General features: G+C 53.4%; 2 protein-coding genes across 4 annotated transcripts in view; both read left to right on the forward strand.

The window, feature by feature from the left end:
* The first annotated feature begins 160 nt into the window (after nucleotides 1–160).
* GOT1L1 (glutamic-oxaloacetic transaminase 1 like 1) lies at nucleotides 161–5520 on the forward strand. The gene is given in 9 exon segments (XM_059731811.1): nucleotides 161–253; nucleotides 852–1091; nucleotides 2155–2278; nucleotides 3012–3124; nucleotides 3238–3416; nucleotides 3419–3594; nucleotides 4067–4232; nucleotides 4632–4774; nucleotides 5258–5520. Coding segments are annotated over 9 exon segments (1413 nt in total). The 3' UTR covers nucleotides 5437–5520.
* Nucleotides 5521–10748: 5228 nt separating this feature from the next.
* LOC102572713 (prolactin-releasing peptide receptor) overlaps nucleotides 10749–13206 on the forward strand; it is a 43637-nt gene continuing 41179 nt past the window's right edge. For all 3 annotated transcript variants that reach the window (XM_019491448.2, XM_059730682.1, XM_059730683.1), the window contains exons 1-2: nucleotides 10749–10938; nucleotides 11194–11284. The gene's annotated coding sequence lies outside the window, so the exon portion shown is untranslated. The remainder of the gene's footprint in view (nucleotides 10939–11193; nucleotides 11285–13206) is intronic.

The raw sequence follows: 13206 nt of genomic DNA on the forward strand, positions 1-13206 counted from the left end.
CAAGTTTGTTCAGCTGTTCCCGGGGTGGCTGCTGCCGGGACAACCAGCGTTCCAGTGCCCGGCACAGGCCCAGCGGCAGTTGCAGCGCTGGACTGGGTGCCCACGGGGCTGGAGGTGTGAAGAGCAAAGCCTGTCCTGCCTGCTCTCACCTGGCCGGGGCATGGCTGCTCTGTCCCTCTTCCTTGATGTCCCGCTCACCAGGGAAGCCCATGAGCTCCCCTATGCCTACATGGAGGACCCCTCTCCAGACAAGGTGTATCTGGACTGCCGGGGTAGGGACGCTGCTCAATCCCTGTTGAGGGTTGAGTGCTGCTTTGGTGCAGGGTGGGGGACACAAAGCAATACGTGGGACTGACCCCAGGGCTCTCATGGATGGGGCAGCACAGAAGACAGGAGGCAGATGAATGTCCCACCTTCCAGGGAGCAAACTGGGGGTGGGCTTAGGGGGCAAGGGCAGTGCTGTCAAGCTGGGGCTGAGGGAGGCTGTCAGTGCTGAATGGCAGAGTTGCAGAGACTGAAAGGAGAATCCTCCTTGCAACTGCGTCCTTTGCAGAGTGGGGCTGGTGCACCAGCTATCTGTGCACAATCATCCTCCTACGGGCAAAGCAAAGGGCACCTGTCCCCAGTGCCTTCCACCCAACAGTATGCAGGCCATGTGCAACTAAGGAAAAGGGTTGAAAACTGGAAAAAGAAGTGCCTGGGGCAAAACTTGCAGCAGCTCCAGGCAAGGAGATGGAAGAAGAGCTGGGGCGGGAGTCAGGATGCAGCACAGTGGCAATGAGCCTTGCTCCCCTGCAGCATCTGCAGTGGGGGTGTTTGCCCTGCTGGGGCTGGCGGGGTGATGCTGGAAGGCGGCAGCAGCATGCTCCCGGACCAGCGTGGGGTTGGGCCTACCCTCTCTCTTTTCAGGCTGTCGGATAGATACAGGTGAAGCTTGGGTTTGCCCTACGGTGCTGCGCACCCTGCAGCTGGTGGCCGGGGACCCTACGCGAGACTATGAGCAGCTCCCGGTGTGTGGGCTCCCCGAGTTCACCAGGGCAGCCACAGAGCTGGCGATCGGTCGGGAGAGCCAGGCAATCCTCGAGAACAGGGTACGGATCCTGCAGACTGTCGGTGCTCCTCTGAGCGCGCTCTTCAGATCTTCACTGCTCTATCTCTGATGCCACTTGGCAATTAGGGCTGAGCCCTGCAGAAAGGATGGCAGGGTGCGTTCAATACAAAACCCCTAGCCATATTGCAGCCCTGCCCTTCTGTGCAGACTAGCCAGGGGCTGTTGTAACTCAGGACATCACCCCCATCCATGTGCACCTTGCAGCTCTGCACTCCTGGAGCATAATCCAAGCACAACCCCACTAACACAATACATGCATGTGTTCCCCTCTTTCCCAATGCACAGGGTTAGGACTGGTATTTGTATTTAAAATCCAGGACTTGTCAGCTCCAGGGAAGTGGGCAGGACTAGAAAGCGGAGGATTTGGCCTTGGAAATCCTCAGATGTCTGAGGGACCTCTCTACACTGGCAGCACCTTGACCTTCAGGCTCTCCCTCCACACTAGGAGAGAAGTGGGGGTTGAGAGTACCAACATCAGCCAGGGGCACATGCACATTGTTCCAGCTGGAAAATAGCAGCCCAGGTGGCAATTTAATTAAAAAAAACAACAACAAAAAAAAGAAAAACCCAAAGGGAACAACTATGTTTTTGAAGTCCTTTTTCTGTGTTCTGCTGCCTGCTGTGTTTCAGAAGGGGCAGTGGGATGAGAGATGCAATAAAAGCAGATGCTACTGTTGATATCCCTGGCCTGGGCAGGGATTTTTCTTCTATTCTAGCTTTCTGGTGCAGGCTTTACCTGGTAACAACACAGAAGCAATGCTCCATATGCCTCTTGGTGGAGTGGGGGTTGGCTTGGGGCTGTTGGCTCATGGAGGAGGGTAGTTTGGATGGGGTAGACAAAGAAGCATCCTGCCAACCTCCTGGTCCTACCCAGCACTGCATGCTGCTAGGGTTTGTCATGGCAGCTCTTCTTTGGAGGCTGTTTCCAGCAACTTGCCTTCAGGCAGGCAGGCCAGGCTTTAGACTGAAGGAGCTGCAGTGGCCCTGCCTCTGTGCTGGGGGAGCTTGTGAAAGTGACTCCCTTTTGTCTCTGTGCGAGTCAGGCTGGTGGTGTTCAGACAGCGGGAGTGACTGGAGCGCTCCGGATCGGAGCTGAATTCCTGCGGCGCTGGCACTGTCAGCATACCCCTGGCCCAGCCAGGGTTTACATTGCTGCGCACCAGCTGGGTGAGTGACGTGCCGGAGCAGCCGACCTGGGTGACAGACAGCAAGGCAGTTGCTGTAGGGTGGCAGGAGCCTAAATGGACAGTGCAAGGCTGCAGCGCAGCTGGGTGATGTGGTCGAGGCAGGTGCTGCTGCCAAGGCCAGGCTTGGTTCATGGTGCATGCACTTTCCCAGTGCCTGGGACTTTTAAGGGGCTAGAATAATGCCTTGAACCCTGAACTCCTCAGTGAACCAGGGGCAGCTGGGAAGGGAAGTGAGTGGGGGCATGCTGTCTCCTCGCTCCCTCTGTGGAGACTGGCTCTTGCCACCCTCTTGAATGACCCACAGGAAGGTCTAGTCCTGGAGGCAGGGAATACTTTTAGAGAGTTTGGTAGCTGGGATCACTGACTTCCCCTACACAGGCTTCCCCACTGAAGGTTTGGAGGCAGCTGGCAGTTGCTCTTCTCTTCCCAGCTCATGGAGCTTGGAGTGGAGACTTGTAAAGAGCTGTCAGCATCAAACACAGCACCAGTACTGGAAAGAGCTTTCATTGTCATAGATGGGTCTTGGGCAGCTTTGTTCACTGCAGGGACAGGGGCATGCAGAGCCCTGCTGCCTATGCACTGCCATTCTGCATGGTTTGTGATGTCTTCTACAGCACAGAACACGGCAAGCCCCTGGATAGAGCCCACACACTAATTAAAGGAGTAGTGCCTAATCTCTGCATGCTATGAATGCCATGATTTGTATCCCACAGACTTTTTCCAGGGGATATTCCATGATGCTGGCTTTGTAGATATCTGTCCTTACCTGTACTGGGATTCGGAGAGGCTGGATGTGGCTCTGGAGGACTTCCTGGAGGTGCTGGAGGTAGGGACGAGCTTTGTGGGGCGCCTCCTGGACCAAACTTGTGTCTCTGCATCCTACAGGGACTGAATGAGTGCCTGCTCATGCTGCCCACTGAGCTCCTCTCTGGCTTTCAGAGCTCACCAGAAGGCTCCATCATTTTGCTGCATGGTCCTGAGGGAACCGGCCTGACCCCGCGGCAGTGGGAAGAAGTCGCCCAAGTCATGGAGGCGAGTCTGAGAGCAAGGCAACACAGCTATTCTCCAGCTCTTGCTGCCACTTGCCCTGTCCCTGACATGGACAGATCCTCACTGCATGTTCCTTCCCACCCCTGCATCCACAGAGGAAGCATCTCTTCCCTTTCTTCGACATCCCTGGGCAGGGTCTGGCCTCTGGAGACCTGGACAAGGATGCCCGGGCTTTGCGGCACTTTGTGGCCAGAGGGTTCGAGCTCTTCTGTGCTCAGTCTTTCTCCAGAATCTTTGGCTTGTATGGTGCGTCCCTGGGCCCATGGAGGGAGGAAAGGGGCTGGCCGTGACCTCCCAAAGGAGGGCAGGGAAATGGGGCATTACCTCCCTGCCAGATGTGAGGCAGCTGCTAAAAATGCTCCTGGCAAGATACTCGGGGACATGAGGCCCCCACAGCTTCTCCTTCCCAGCAGAGCAATGCTTGCAGGGTTGCCTGTGACAGTACGGCCAGCCCAGTGCCCCTCTAGCACAGTGCAGGGCCCAAGCGTGGACACTAGGTGTCACTGCATGCAGGGGAATGGGTGATTGAAGGCAGAATGGAGGCATGCTTGTGGTGCAGTCTCAGAGTAGTTGGGTCTACAGGTTGGGGCTGGGCTGGTGGCATCTGGTGGAGAGGGAGGAGGTGGGAAGAAGCTGGCCTGGGACAGGCCCGGTGGTGCCTATTCTATGCACAGGGGACATGCATCAAATGTGCCATGCTGCTCTGGTCACTTGGCAGATGAGCCCGTGGGGAACCTGACTGTGGTGGCGAGGGACAACGTGGCACTGACCCGCATCCGGTCCCAGCTGGAGAAGGTGGCGGCAGCATTGTGGGGCAGCCCCACCTGCTTCAGTGCCCGCGTCATTGCCACTGTGCTCAACAACCCTGCCCTGTGCAGCAAGTGGTAAGGGAGGGGCAGGGGGTGGTCCCTGAAGGGTGGCAGGATGGACCCTGAGTTGATATCTGGAGCAGACGGAGGCTGCTGGAGACTCAGGACTCCAGGTTACAGCCTTGTGTTTCCAGGGTGTCTTCCGGCCTGGAGCATCCTAGGGTGCTTTGCAGATTGCAAGCTGCACGATACAGCCAGCTCTGGGGTGGGGGATCCTGGAGAAAATCTTCCCTGCCTGAACGCACCATGCAATTTTTGCTGCTCACTCAAAGCACCCAGGGCCTGCCCCTCCAGTCCAAGCCCCATGCACACTACCTACCTAGACTTGCGGAGTCAGTGTGGGTTCAGGAAAGGCCCCCACTCCAAGTCTTTTCCCCCCTGTGAACTCCCTGTTCCCCATCTCTGGCCCCGCAGGAAGCAGAGTCTCCGGGCCATGGCGGAGAAGATCATGTTGATCCGGGCAAAGCTGAAGGAGAAGCTACGGATCCTGGGCACTCCAGGCTCCTGGGAGCACATCACCACCCAGCTGGGTACACACAGCTTCATGGGGCTGCTCCGTAAGTGCCTAGCCAGGGGCTTCCTCTGCACAGAGCTGGCAAGACCAAGCCTGGGACAAAGTTGCCTCCATGCTGGAGCAGCTGCTCTGTGAGTCTCAGAAGCCACAGCCTGTGCTTGCAAACCCTCCATCTCATCTCCATTCCCTGCCCTGGCTCATGAGCTGGGCCCTCTGCCCCCAGGGCTGTGGAGCAGGACGTCGTGGTGCCTGCCAGGCACTTGTACCACGATGCAAGAAGTATCGCAGGAGGGGCTGACTAGGACTGTTAGCCAGTGAGATGAGGGGCTGCTGCTAACTCTTGCCTGCTCCCCTTTCCTTAGATCCTGAGGGGTGAAGAGTGCCCTCCACTCCCAGGGCCAGGGACTTGGGGACTCCTGGGGACTCACAAGGCCATACTTCCTTGCCTGCCTGCTCTTGGCCACAATCTGCTACACTTGGCAGAAGGCTTCAGTGCAGTCCCACAGTGGTGTCTGTTTCCCAGCAGCTGTCCAGGTGGCTTATCTTGTGAAGCACAAGCACATCTACCTTCACACAGATGGCCAGGTCAGCATGTGCAGCATCAACTCCCACAACATGGATTATGTTGCCCAAAGCATCCATGAAGCAGTGGTGGCCACGATGCTAGGACTCAGCCAGCACCCAGAACACTGCAAGGGCCAGTGAGTGGGCCAGCAGCTTTGTTCTGCCCAGCATGGCCTGTTCTCCCCACCCCACTTACCTTCAATAAAATGGTGAGTTTGACCTCCAGGAGCCTAGTGTTTGCCTCTGCTCTGCCCCCCAAGCAGCTAGGGGGAGTGCCCCCCACCACCCTGGGCAAGTGGAAGAAGGAGGCCCCCAGCATAACAGCTCTGGAGCTGGTTGGTGCTTTTGCAAAGCCAAGGGGAATGGGGAAGGGACTTGGGCAGGGTCATGTGGGCACAGTGGCAGCGGGACAGGCATGTGGCTGCAGCAAAGGGCTGACCAACATCAGGGCCTTTATTGCTTGCAGATCAGCTCTGCCCACTAGGCCTGTGCCTCAGGCATGAGCTCCCTACATCTGCTCCAGTCCCACTGGAGAGAAGGGTCTGGGATGCCTGGTGCAGTGGGTGAGCAGCAACGAGAGTAGTGCAGTGGAAGGGTTTTTCAGGGGCTGGGCAAGGAGAGAGTAGCTCTTGCTCAGGTAGCAATTACTGTCAGGTCAGATTGTTCTCTGTCGAACATTTCCAGCAGGGCAGTGGTGCTGCCGGCAGGAGAGGGACTCGCGTCTAGGTACAACTGCAGGGCACAATGCAGCCTTTGCAACACATGTCTCTTCAGGACTCCCTCCAGGTAGTTGCACAGCGCTGGTTTTCAGCCCTCCACTTGGACCTGGCCAGGGGATCAGGGCTGAAGTCTGGGGTTTGCTCCCATGTGCAAATGTTTTGCAGCAGGAGTTTGCAACACTTTTGGCCTTTTAGGGCATCCTTGTGACAGCCTGGAGAAAAACTCCTGCTGCTGCTGTGTTTTCTGGAGACCCTCTTTGTAGGGCTGAGGTTAGAGCGCAGACTCCCTCCCTGTAGCTTAAGGCTGCTGATAACTCCAAAGCACCAGGGAGGTTAAACTCAAAACCATTGTAGTGCTCCCTGTAGCTCAGGCTCATTAATCCCTTCTGTCAGAGGAGCAAAGACTCATGCTTCCAAGTGGGGGGTTTATCTTTCTGCTCTTGTTGCCTGGGCTGCCTATTCTGTGGCTCCAGTCTGTGGGAGCTGTCCAGCCTGTCCTTGCCAGCACTAGGCTGCTGGAGCTGAAGTATCCAACCAGGTGCTAGTACTTCCCGAGTGGGGTTGCAGGGGTGAGCTATGACCCTCCCTCCCTCCTAACAGTCTCCTTTGAAGCTGATTACACAGTACTGCCTTTGATTTTTAATGTCTACTGTTAAAGGCAATTCCAAGGCAACAGACTGCTTTGGCCAGAAGCCAAAGGAGCTGCAGAGGAGGCTGCAGCAAAGGACCTTCCTCCCCTGCTGCACAAACGGAGGGGTGTGGGGCCACAGCAAGGTCATTCCCTACCTGGGTGAGGAGCACTGGGCTGTGCAGGCTGGACTGGCTCTGCCCTAGTGCAGAACTGCTCTGGGACCTGCCCCTAGGACCACATGCCTACCAAATCTGTGAGCCACTCAGTTTGGATATAGGCATAGGCACACCAAGGGGCTACCAGGATTGGCTTCTATGTATGTTCCCCCCTTAGTGTTTCATGGCACCGGCAGGAAGGAGATGCCAGGGTCTGCACGTGCCATTCTCTACTCAAGCAGGAGGCATGCTGCCTGTCTTAGTGGTTGATATACAAGCTGGGGGCAAAACTGGTGCCACCAGTGCTGGCCCATGTACCTGACCTGCTCCACTGGCCCTGCTAGTGCCTCAGTGTTTGGGGGTTCAGTGGAGGCACTGCTTAGGCTCCTTGAAAACCAGCCAGCAGTGCCGGAGCATGTTGGTACCGCCAAGGGGACAGCAGCTCTGTAGTCTGAAGGAGGCAGGGATGTACTGGTGGCTACAGCACTGGCCTGGGACTCAAAATGTGAGTCTGGTCCCCAGCCCTGCTACTGACTCACCACATGTTGTCACTCCACCTTATTGTGTCTCAGTTTCCCCACTGATACAAGCTTTACAATCCTTCCCTCCTTCGTAGTGTTCTTGGGAAGATAAAGCACCATGCACTTGAGAGGTGACCAGATACTATAGTGTTGGGGAGCCTTAGAAGTACTTATCAGACATCTGCTGCAGGGTTAATCAAAGGGTGCTGTCGGCATTCTTCTGGATGCTGATTTTATTCTGGGATGATTCCCACTCACTGTTGCCTGTTTATCTAAATAAAATTAAGCTCTGCTCTAGCACTGTGTGACTGGATAGGGTAAAAGGTAGCCAGGAGGCCTCCTGAACAAGTAGCCACTAGAATAATGTGATTAAAGCTTCTAATTGAGCATAATTGTCCAAATCCATTAGGCACGTAATAGTAACAGCAGTTCTATTTGTCTTTACAGAGAAGCACTGAGTCCCCTGGGCAAAGTGGGGATAGGATGTATGTGGGAAGGGACTACAGTACATGTATTTTTCTACCTACAATCAAATGAAGTAGGTCAAGCTCATTCTGGGAAGCTCACTTCATTTCTGCTGTAATTACTAATGAGAGGTGGGAGATGGCATTGGGTGAAGCCGTCCTTGGAGTGCACTGTGCAGCAGGTAAACACGGGACATAAATAGTCCCCAAGCTGTCTGCAGTGGCTGTAGGTGCCTGAGCGGTGCTCTCAGCAGTGTTGCAACCTGCCTCGGACAGTCCCCATACCTGGTACTCCTGAGGGACCACAACCCGGAGCAGTCCAGAATGCACCTCAGCAGCTTTGCAATGCTGCTCACAGAGGGGGAATGCCTGTCGCTCGCTGGCAGTGATGAGCTGATACATTTACATGCAGGATTTGATTGGGTTTTAATGTTCCTCACGATCATACCACTATAGACCAGCCCTGGGAGAATATTAATATTGCTTTGCCCTTTCGTAGTGTCATTCATCCCAGCATCTCAAAAGCATTTTACTAAGACTAATTGCAAATCTCACAATCCATCATACATGCTCTTTAAAAAAAAGCACCTATCCATACCTCCATCTCTCTACAGCAGATAAAGGACACCATCCATTATTGAAATGTGAACACCTCTCAAATGGAAAGCACCAGCTTTTTAACTGTAAACAGGGTCACACAAGTATTTAGGACTAAAATATTACATTACGGTGTCTAGTTAGAACAGCAGGGTGCATTTAGGGAAACAGGAAGGCGGTACCATTTTTGGAATTTGGAAAACAAAATCCTTAATAGCAGCACCACAGTCTCTTTCAGGGGTGTTTTCAGGACTGAGCTCCAGTGCACCTTTTATCCCCTGAACCATGGTACTGCCACCCCCACTGTGAGTAGATGCTGTTGCACATGGTCCTGGCAGCTTGTAGTTGTAACACCATTAGCTGGGCTTTGACAAAGCGTGTTGTGCTTTGGAGCAGATGCTGCCAGAGATCATTACGAGACAGACAACCCTGCGCCTATATTGATCCTTTGAGAAAGTTGCAGGGATGAAAGGAAAATGAAAGGGGATGGGAGCTGATGGCAAAGTCATAATAAATGATTCATCTTGGATTTGCCCCTTGGGCTGCTTTCCTGGTACCTCAGATGGTTTTTCCTCCCACTCCCCATGCACACTGCCTTCCACCCTGAGTGGTAAACATCCCTGTCCCCCAGGGCCTTTCCACTGCCACCTACATCAAATGCTTCAGAGATGTGTGGGGGTAAGGGGGGGTGGGCTTTCTAGTAACAAATGCAAATAAACTTGTCCCACATGCCTTTCTGGAGTGGTCCTGGTGAGTATTCATGTTTCATCCAAAAGTTCCCTGGGAACCAATTAGTTGCCCTGGAAGTCATACCCAAAAGATAATGGATTGTCCTTTTCATGGCCAGGGTGACCTAGATGCAATAGATGAGTTAGCCTGCTGGATCATAGGGCTGTAAATCAGGAATAGCACTATTGCAAAGCATGCATTAAAGGTATGAAACCAAGAGTTTTGCATCGAAGGGCACAGGAGCTGTTTAGGTTTATCTGAACGCCTCATGGAATGAGACTTGCGAGCCCCCCACCCTGGACATGAGCACCGTGATAAATGAGCTCTGGGTTGGTGGGTGCCAGCTCATTGTACCAGCTCAACTCAGCCTAGCTGATGAGGTTCTGCACAGAGCTTGTGACGCTGGTTTGAATCGTATGCTGGTACCATACAGCTACTCTGTGTGATGCCATTGGCAGTGAGGTCAGTGAGATCTGACCCCCATTCACCCATTCTCTGAGCATTGTCACAACCATGTTTCCCCAGGCCTGGGAGGGATGGACTTTGCACTGCTGAGTACTAATGCACTCGTGACACGTTTGCATCCTGAGGAAAGGGGCTGTGACCAGGTGCAAAGGCTCTGCCACAAGGCAGGCAGGCAAAGGGTTAGGGTTGGCTGGTGAGAAGGCTATCATGCTGAGTGTGCTGATTGGCAAGACTGGCGCAGCCATGGGGAATTGATTAAGGGTCCTCTTCCACTCTAGAAGGGTTCAGAGGCAGAGCAGGCACCAGACCGAAGAGTTGTCTCCCTGCAGTGGCTGAGGTGTGAGTTTATGCTTTGCTCTGGACTTGTGCTACAAAGTCCTCTCTGTGGTCCTTGCTGCTGGTAGGGACCTGAGAGAGGTAGTTTGCTGATGTCAGGTGGAAGGCAGGGTAGAGATGCACCTAATAGACAAACTCAATAAGATATTTAGAGAGTGTGCGCTTTCATGAACTTGAGCTCACTTCATCAGATGCTGTCAAAAGACAGCATAGAGCAATGTATAAAGCGGAGTGAGTGATTTGAACAGGGACCTAGTCATTTGGCCTGGAAGTCAGTAGCAGCTGGATGAGATATGAGATTTGCCTCTGTTTTGGCTGCTGCTTGCATTGGAAAGTAGCAGTAGGGTTCATGCAGAGAGCTGGTGGGGGTCAGGGCTGCAGGTACTGCATTAAGCATGAGTTGTAGGGCTGCCTGGTATAAGAAGGCTGCTGGATGCTCTCCTGACCCAGGGCACTGTCCTCTCCTGTGCCCTCCAGGCTTGTGAACTGCTGGAAGGCTTTCAATACTCTTTGGTGCTTGACTGATTTGGATACTCCAGGCCTTTGCTTTGGCTAAGGGAAATTCTGTGGTCTCTCTTTCTCTTTAAAGAGTCCCTATGAACCTTGCATTTACTGTTCTTTCCAGCACAACGGTATCCAGCCTTGTCCTTGTAAGCACATCTCTTTGCAGGACAGCAGGCTCAGCTATGAACAAGCCAAGGTCTCCACGAGGCTGGTCACTCCTTCCTTCCACAGCTGCTGTCTGGGTCTGGGCTTTGTCTGGAGCCTGAAAGTCTGTGTGGGTGGAATATGCTGATTGATGTGCTCCTGCAGCTCTTAACATGGTTTGGCTCTGGATGGGGCCTTTGGGCTCTGCAGTGATACAAAGATGTAGTTATCTGGGGGCTGGACTGAGAGAGGTTTCCAGTGAAGCTCACTGATAGCATATCTTCTTGGTACTCCCCTGACTGGCATTGATACCTGCGTGCTGCGGTGAAAGATGCTGCCTGTGCCTACCTTTGTTCATGAGGCTTCAAGGGTCTTTGGGTAAATGTAATAGCTTTTATTAGACCAACTGAATTATTGGGGGAAAAAATTGTTCTTTGCAAGCTTTTGGGTACAAACACCCTTCTTTGGGTAGACGGAGCACTCCCTGGCTCCCCAGAACTGCACTGAGCAGGTTTCTTTACAGAGCTTGGCTGTGTGCTGGAGGCCACGGGGGGTTGACCCGCGGGGTTTCTCTGCCCTTCCTCATCTTCCAGGCTGAGATTGTTCTTGATCTGTGTCTTGCATATCTTGCAGTGTTTGTCCTGGAGCCTGGGGGACAGACCCTGGACTGGGAGCAGGACAGGAAGAGTGTGACTTTTCAGGAGCAGTTCCCAGCAGATATAAGGTATTTCCGTTCTGGTGACAAGTGAACTGGTTTGTATTAACATGGGGGTGGGGGTGGGGGTGGGAGTGGTTCAGGACCATGTGTTGGGACAGCCCTGTCCCTGCTTTGTCCCTACTGAGTTGCGGGGTAAAGGCATCCTGGCCCTGGGCTGCGCAGGGCTGATGTGCACCTTGCCATCTCTTGGCGGTCCTTCTCTGAGCCTAGCATGAGTACATCCAACTGTGTAAATGAGCCAGTCTAATGCCAGCACCGACTCAGGCTAAGTGCATAGGTACGGAGGAGCAGTGCACACTGGGCCAACTCCATCCCTGGTGCAACTCTGCTGATACCAGCCACTAGGGTTTGGCTTGAGATGAATAGGCACTCACAATGGAGCTGCTGCATGGTATCTCCAAGGTACCTTGCTTACCACTGTACATAATCTCTACTCCCCGTTGTTTCCTGCAATTAAGTTGTACCCCCACCCCTGTATGTACAAGTGCTCCTTCCTTATCTGCTGATTAAGCAGAGCTACTGTAGGAGGCAGCAGCATGCTGCAATGTGCTCACAGCACAAAGTGATGGCCAGCTTTATCATCATGACCTGGCTGTGTCACTCATTGCCTGGAAACTCCCGTGGCCTGACAGATGCCGGAGGGTACACAGCTCCTCAATAATCCACTGTCCTGCTGATGTTAACAGATGGGTTGTTGGTATATGGATGGATCTCATGCTGCAAAGCCAGAACAGCACCCCACAGCATCTGTGTAGGATGGCTGTAAGCAGGGAAAATCCTCCCTAGGATGGGGAGGGAACTTAGTACCTAGAGCCCCTCCATTTGGTTGCTGACCCTGGTCCAGGGGTGTCATCATGGGAGAAAACCCATGTCCTGTAATATGGTAAGATGAGGAGCAAGGGGTGAAATCAAGGTGAGAAGTACATCCCTTGTGTAAAACCATGCCGAAGGGGATGGCTGTGGGGCTGTTCCTCTTAGCTGGGTAAGGCATCAATGTTGGAGACTGGCAGCGCACAGCTGTGATTCACTGTTTCATGCTGAATTCCTCTTACTCTTTTCTCTGTGGCCCTTTTATTGGACAAGATGATGGTCCTGACTCTTCCAAGGATCTCATGAGTTCCCAGTTTAGTCTACTCTACTCCATTCATCACTGCTCACTTAGTCTCAGGGACAGGACGGATGGTTCAGTGCTTACCACGCTAGCTGAGAACTGTCTTCTATTTGCTGCTCCAGCCCAGACTTCCTTTGTGGCCTGAGGCATCTTTCTCAGCTTTCTATCTGTACAAATTGTGTCTTTCGCTGGGCTCTGAGGATCAAGACTTGAAGGGCTGCACAGTGCTGAGCTACCCTGGGGATGTACTAAGGATAGGCAAATGACTTGCATAGACCCATTCATTAACTCCATGTTTCCTTTCCTGATTGGAAAGAGCCAGGTCTTGCTGGGACTTTGGAGTCCCTGGAGTCTGAATGCATCTTCCTGCTGGCTGGCTGATTTGCAAAACGACCCTGTATCTGCTCAGCCTTTCAAGGTCTTGTCTAACAAACCCGATGCCCTGGTGCGCTGGTAAATTAGGATGCTCGCTAACACATGGCTCTCCTTAGCTTGTTGCTCCTCAACAGGTTTCTACAGGCTGCTGCCTCCCACCACTGCTGTTCTCCCTGCCTGGCATCTAGGCAGTGACTTTGTGGATTCCAGTCACAGCTGTGTCACCCAGCATGGGGCTGCTGCTCTGTTCACACAAGCCCCTTTCTTCTTCAAGTGCTTGATAATATGCTCGTTCAGCCTAATTTGTCGCTCAGATTCAGGGGCAGGCACTCAAGCCAATAATTTTCATGCTTGTTCTTGCTCTGCATCACTTGGACTTGCTTGGGCAGCTTATGCTAATCTGCGCCAACTTGCCTAAGATTCTGCAACTTTGGCAATGGGC

Source organism: Alligator mississippiensis, chromosome 7 (genome assembly GCF_030867095.1).
Source record: "Alligator mississippiensis isolate rAllMis1 chromosome 7, rAllMis1, whole genome shotgun sequence".
Classification (NCBI taxonomy): domain Eukaryota; kingdom Metazoa; phylum Chordata; order Crocodylia; family Alligatoridae; genus Alligator; species Alligator mississippiensis.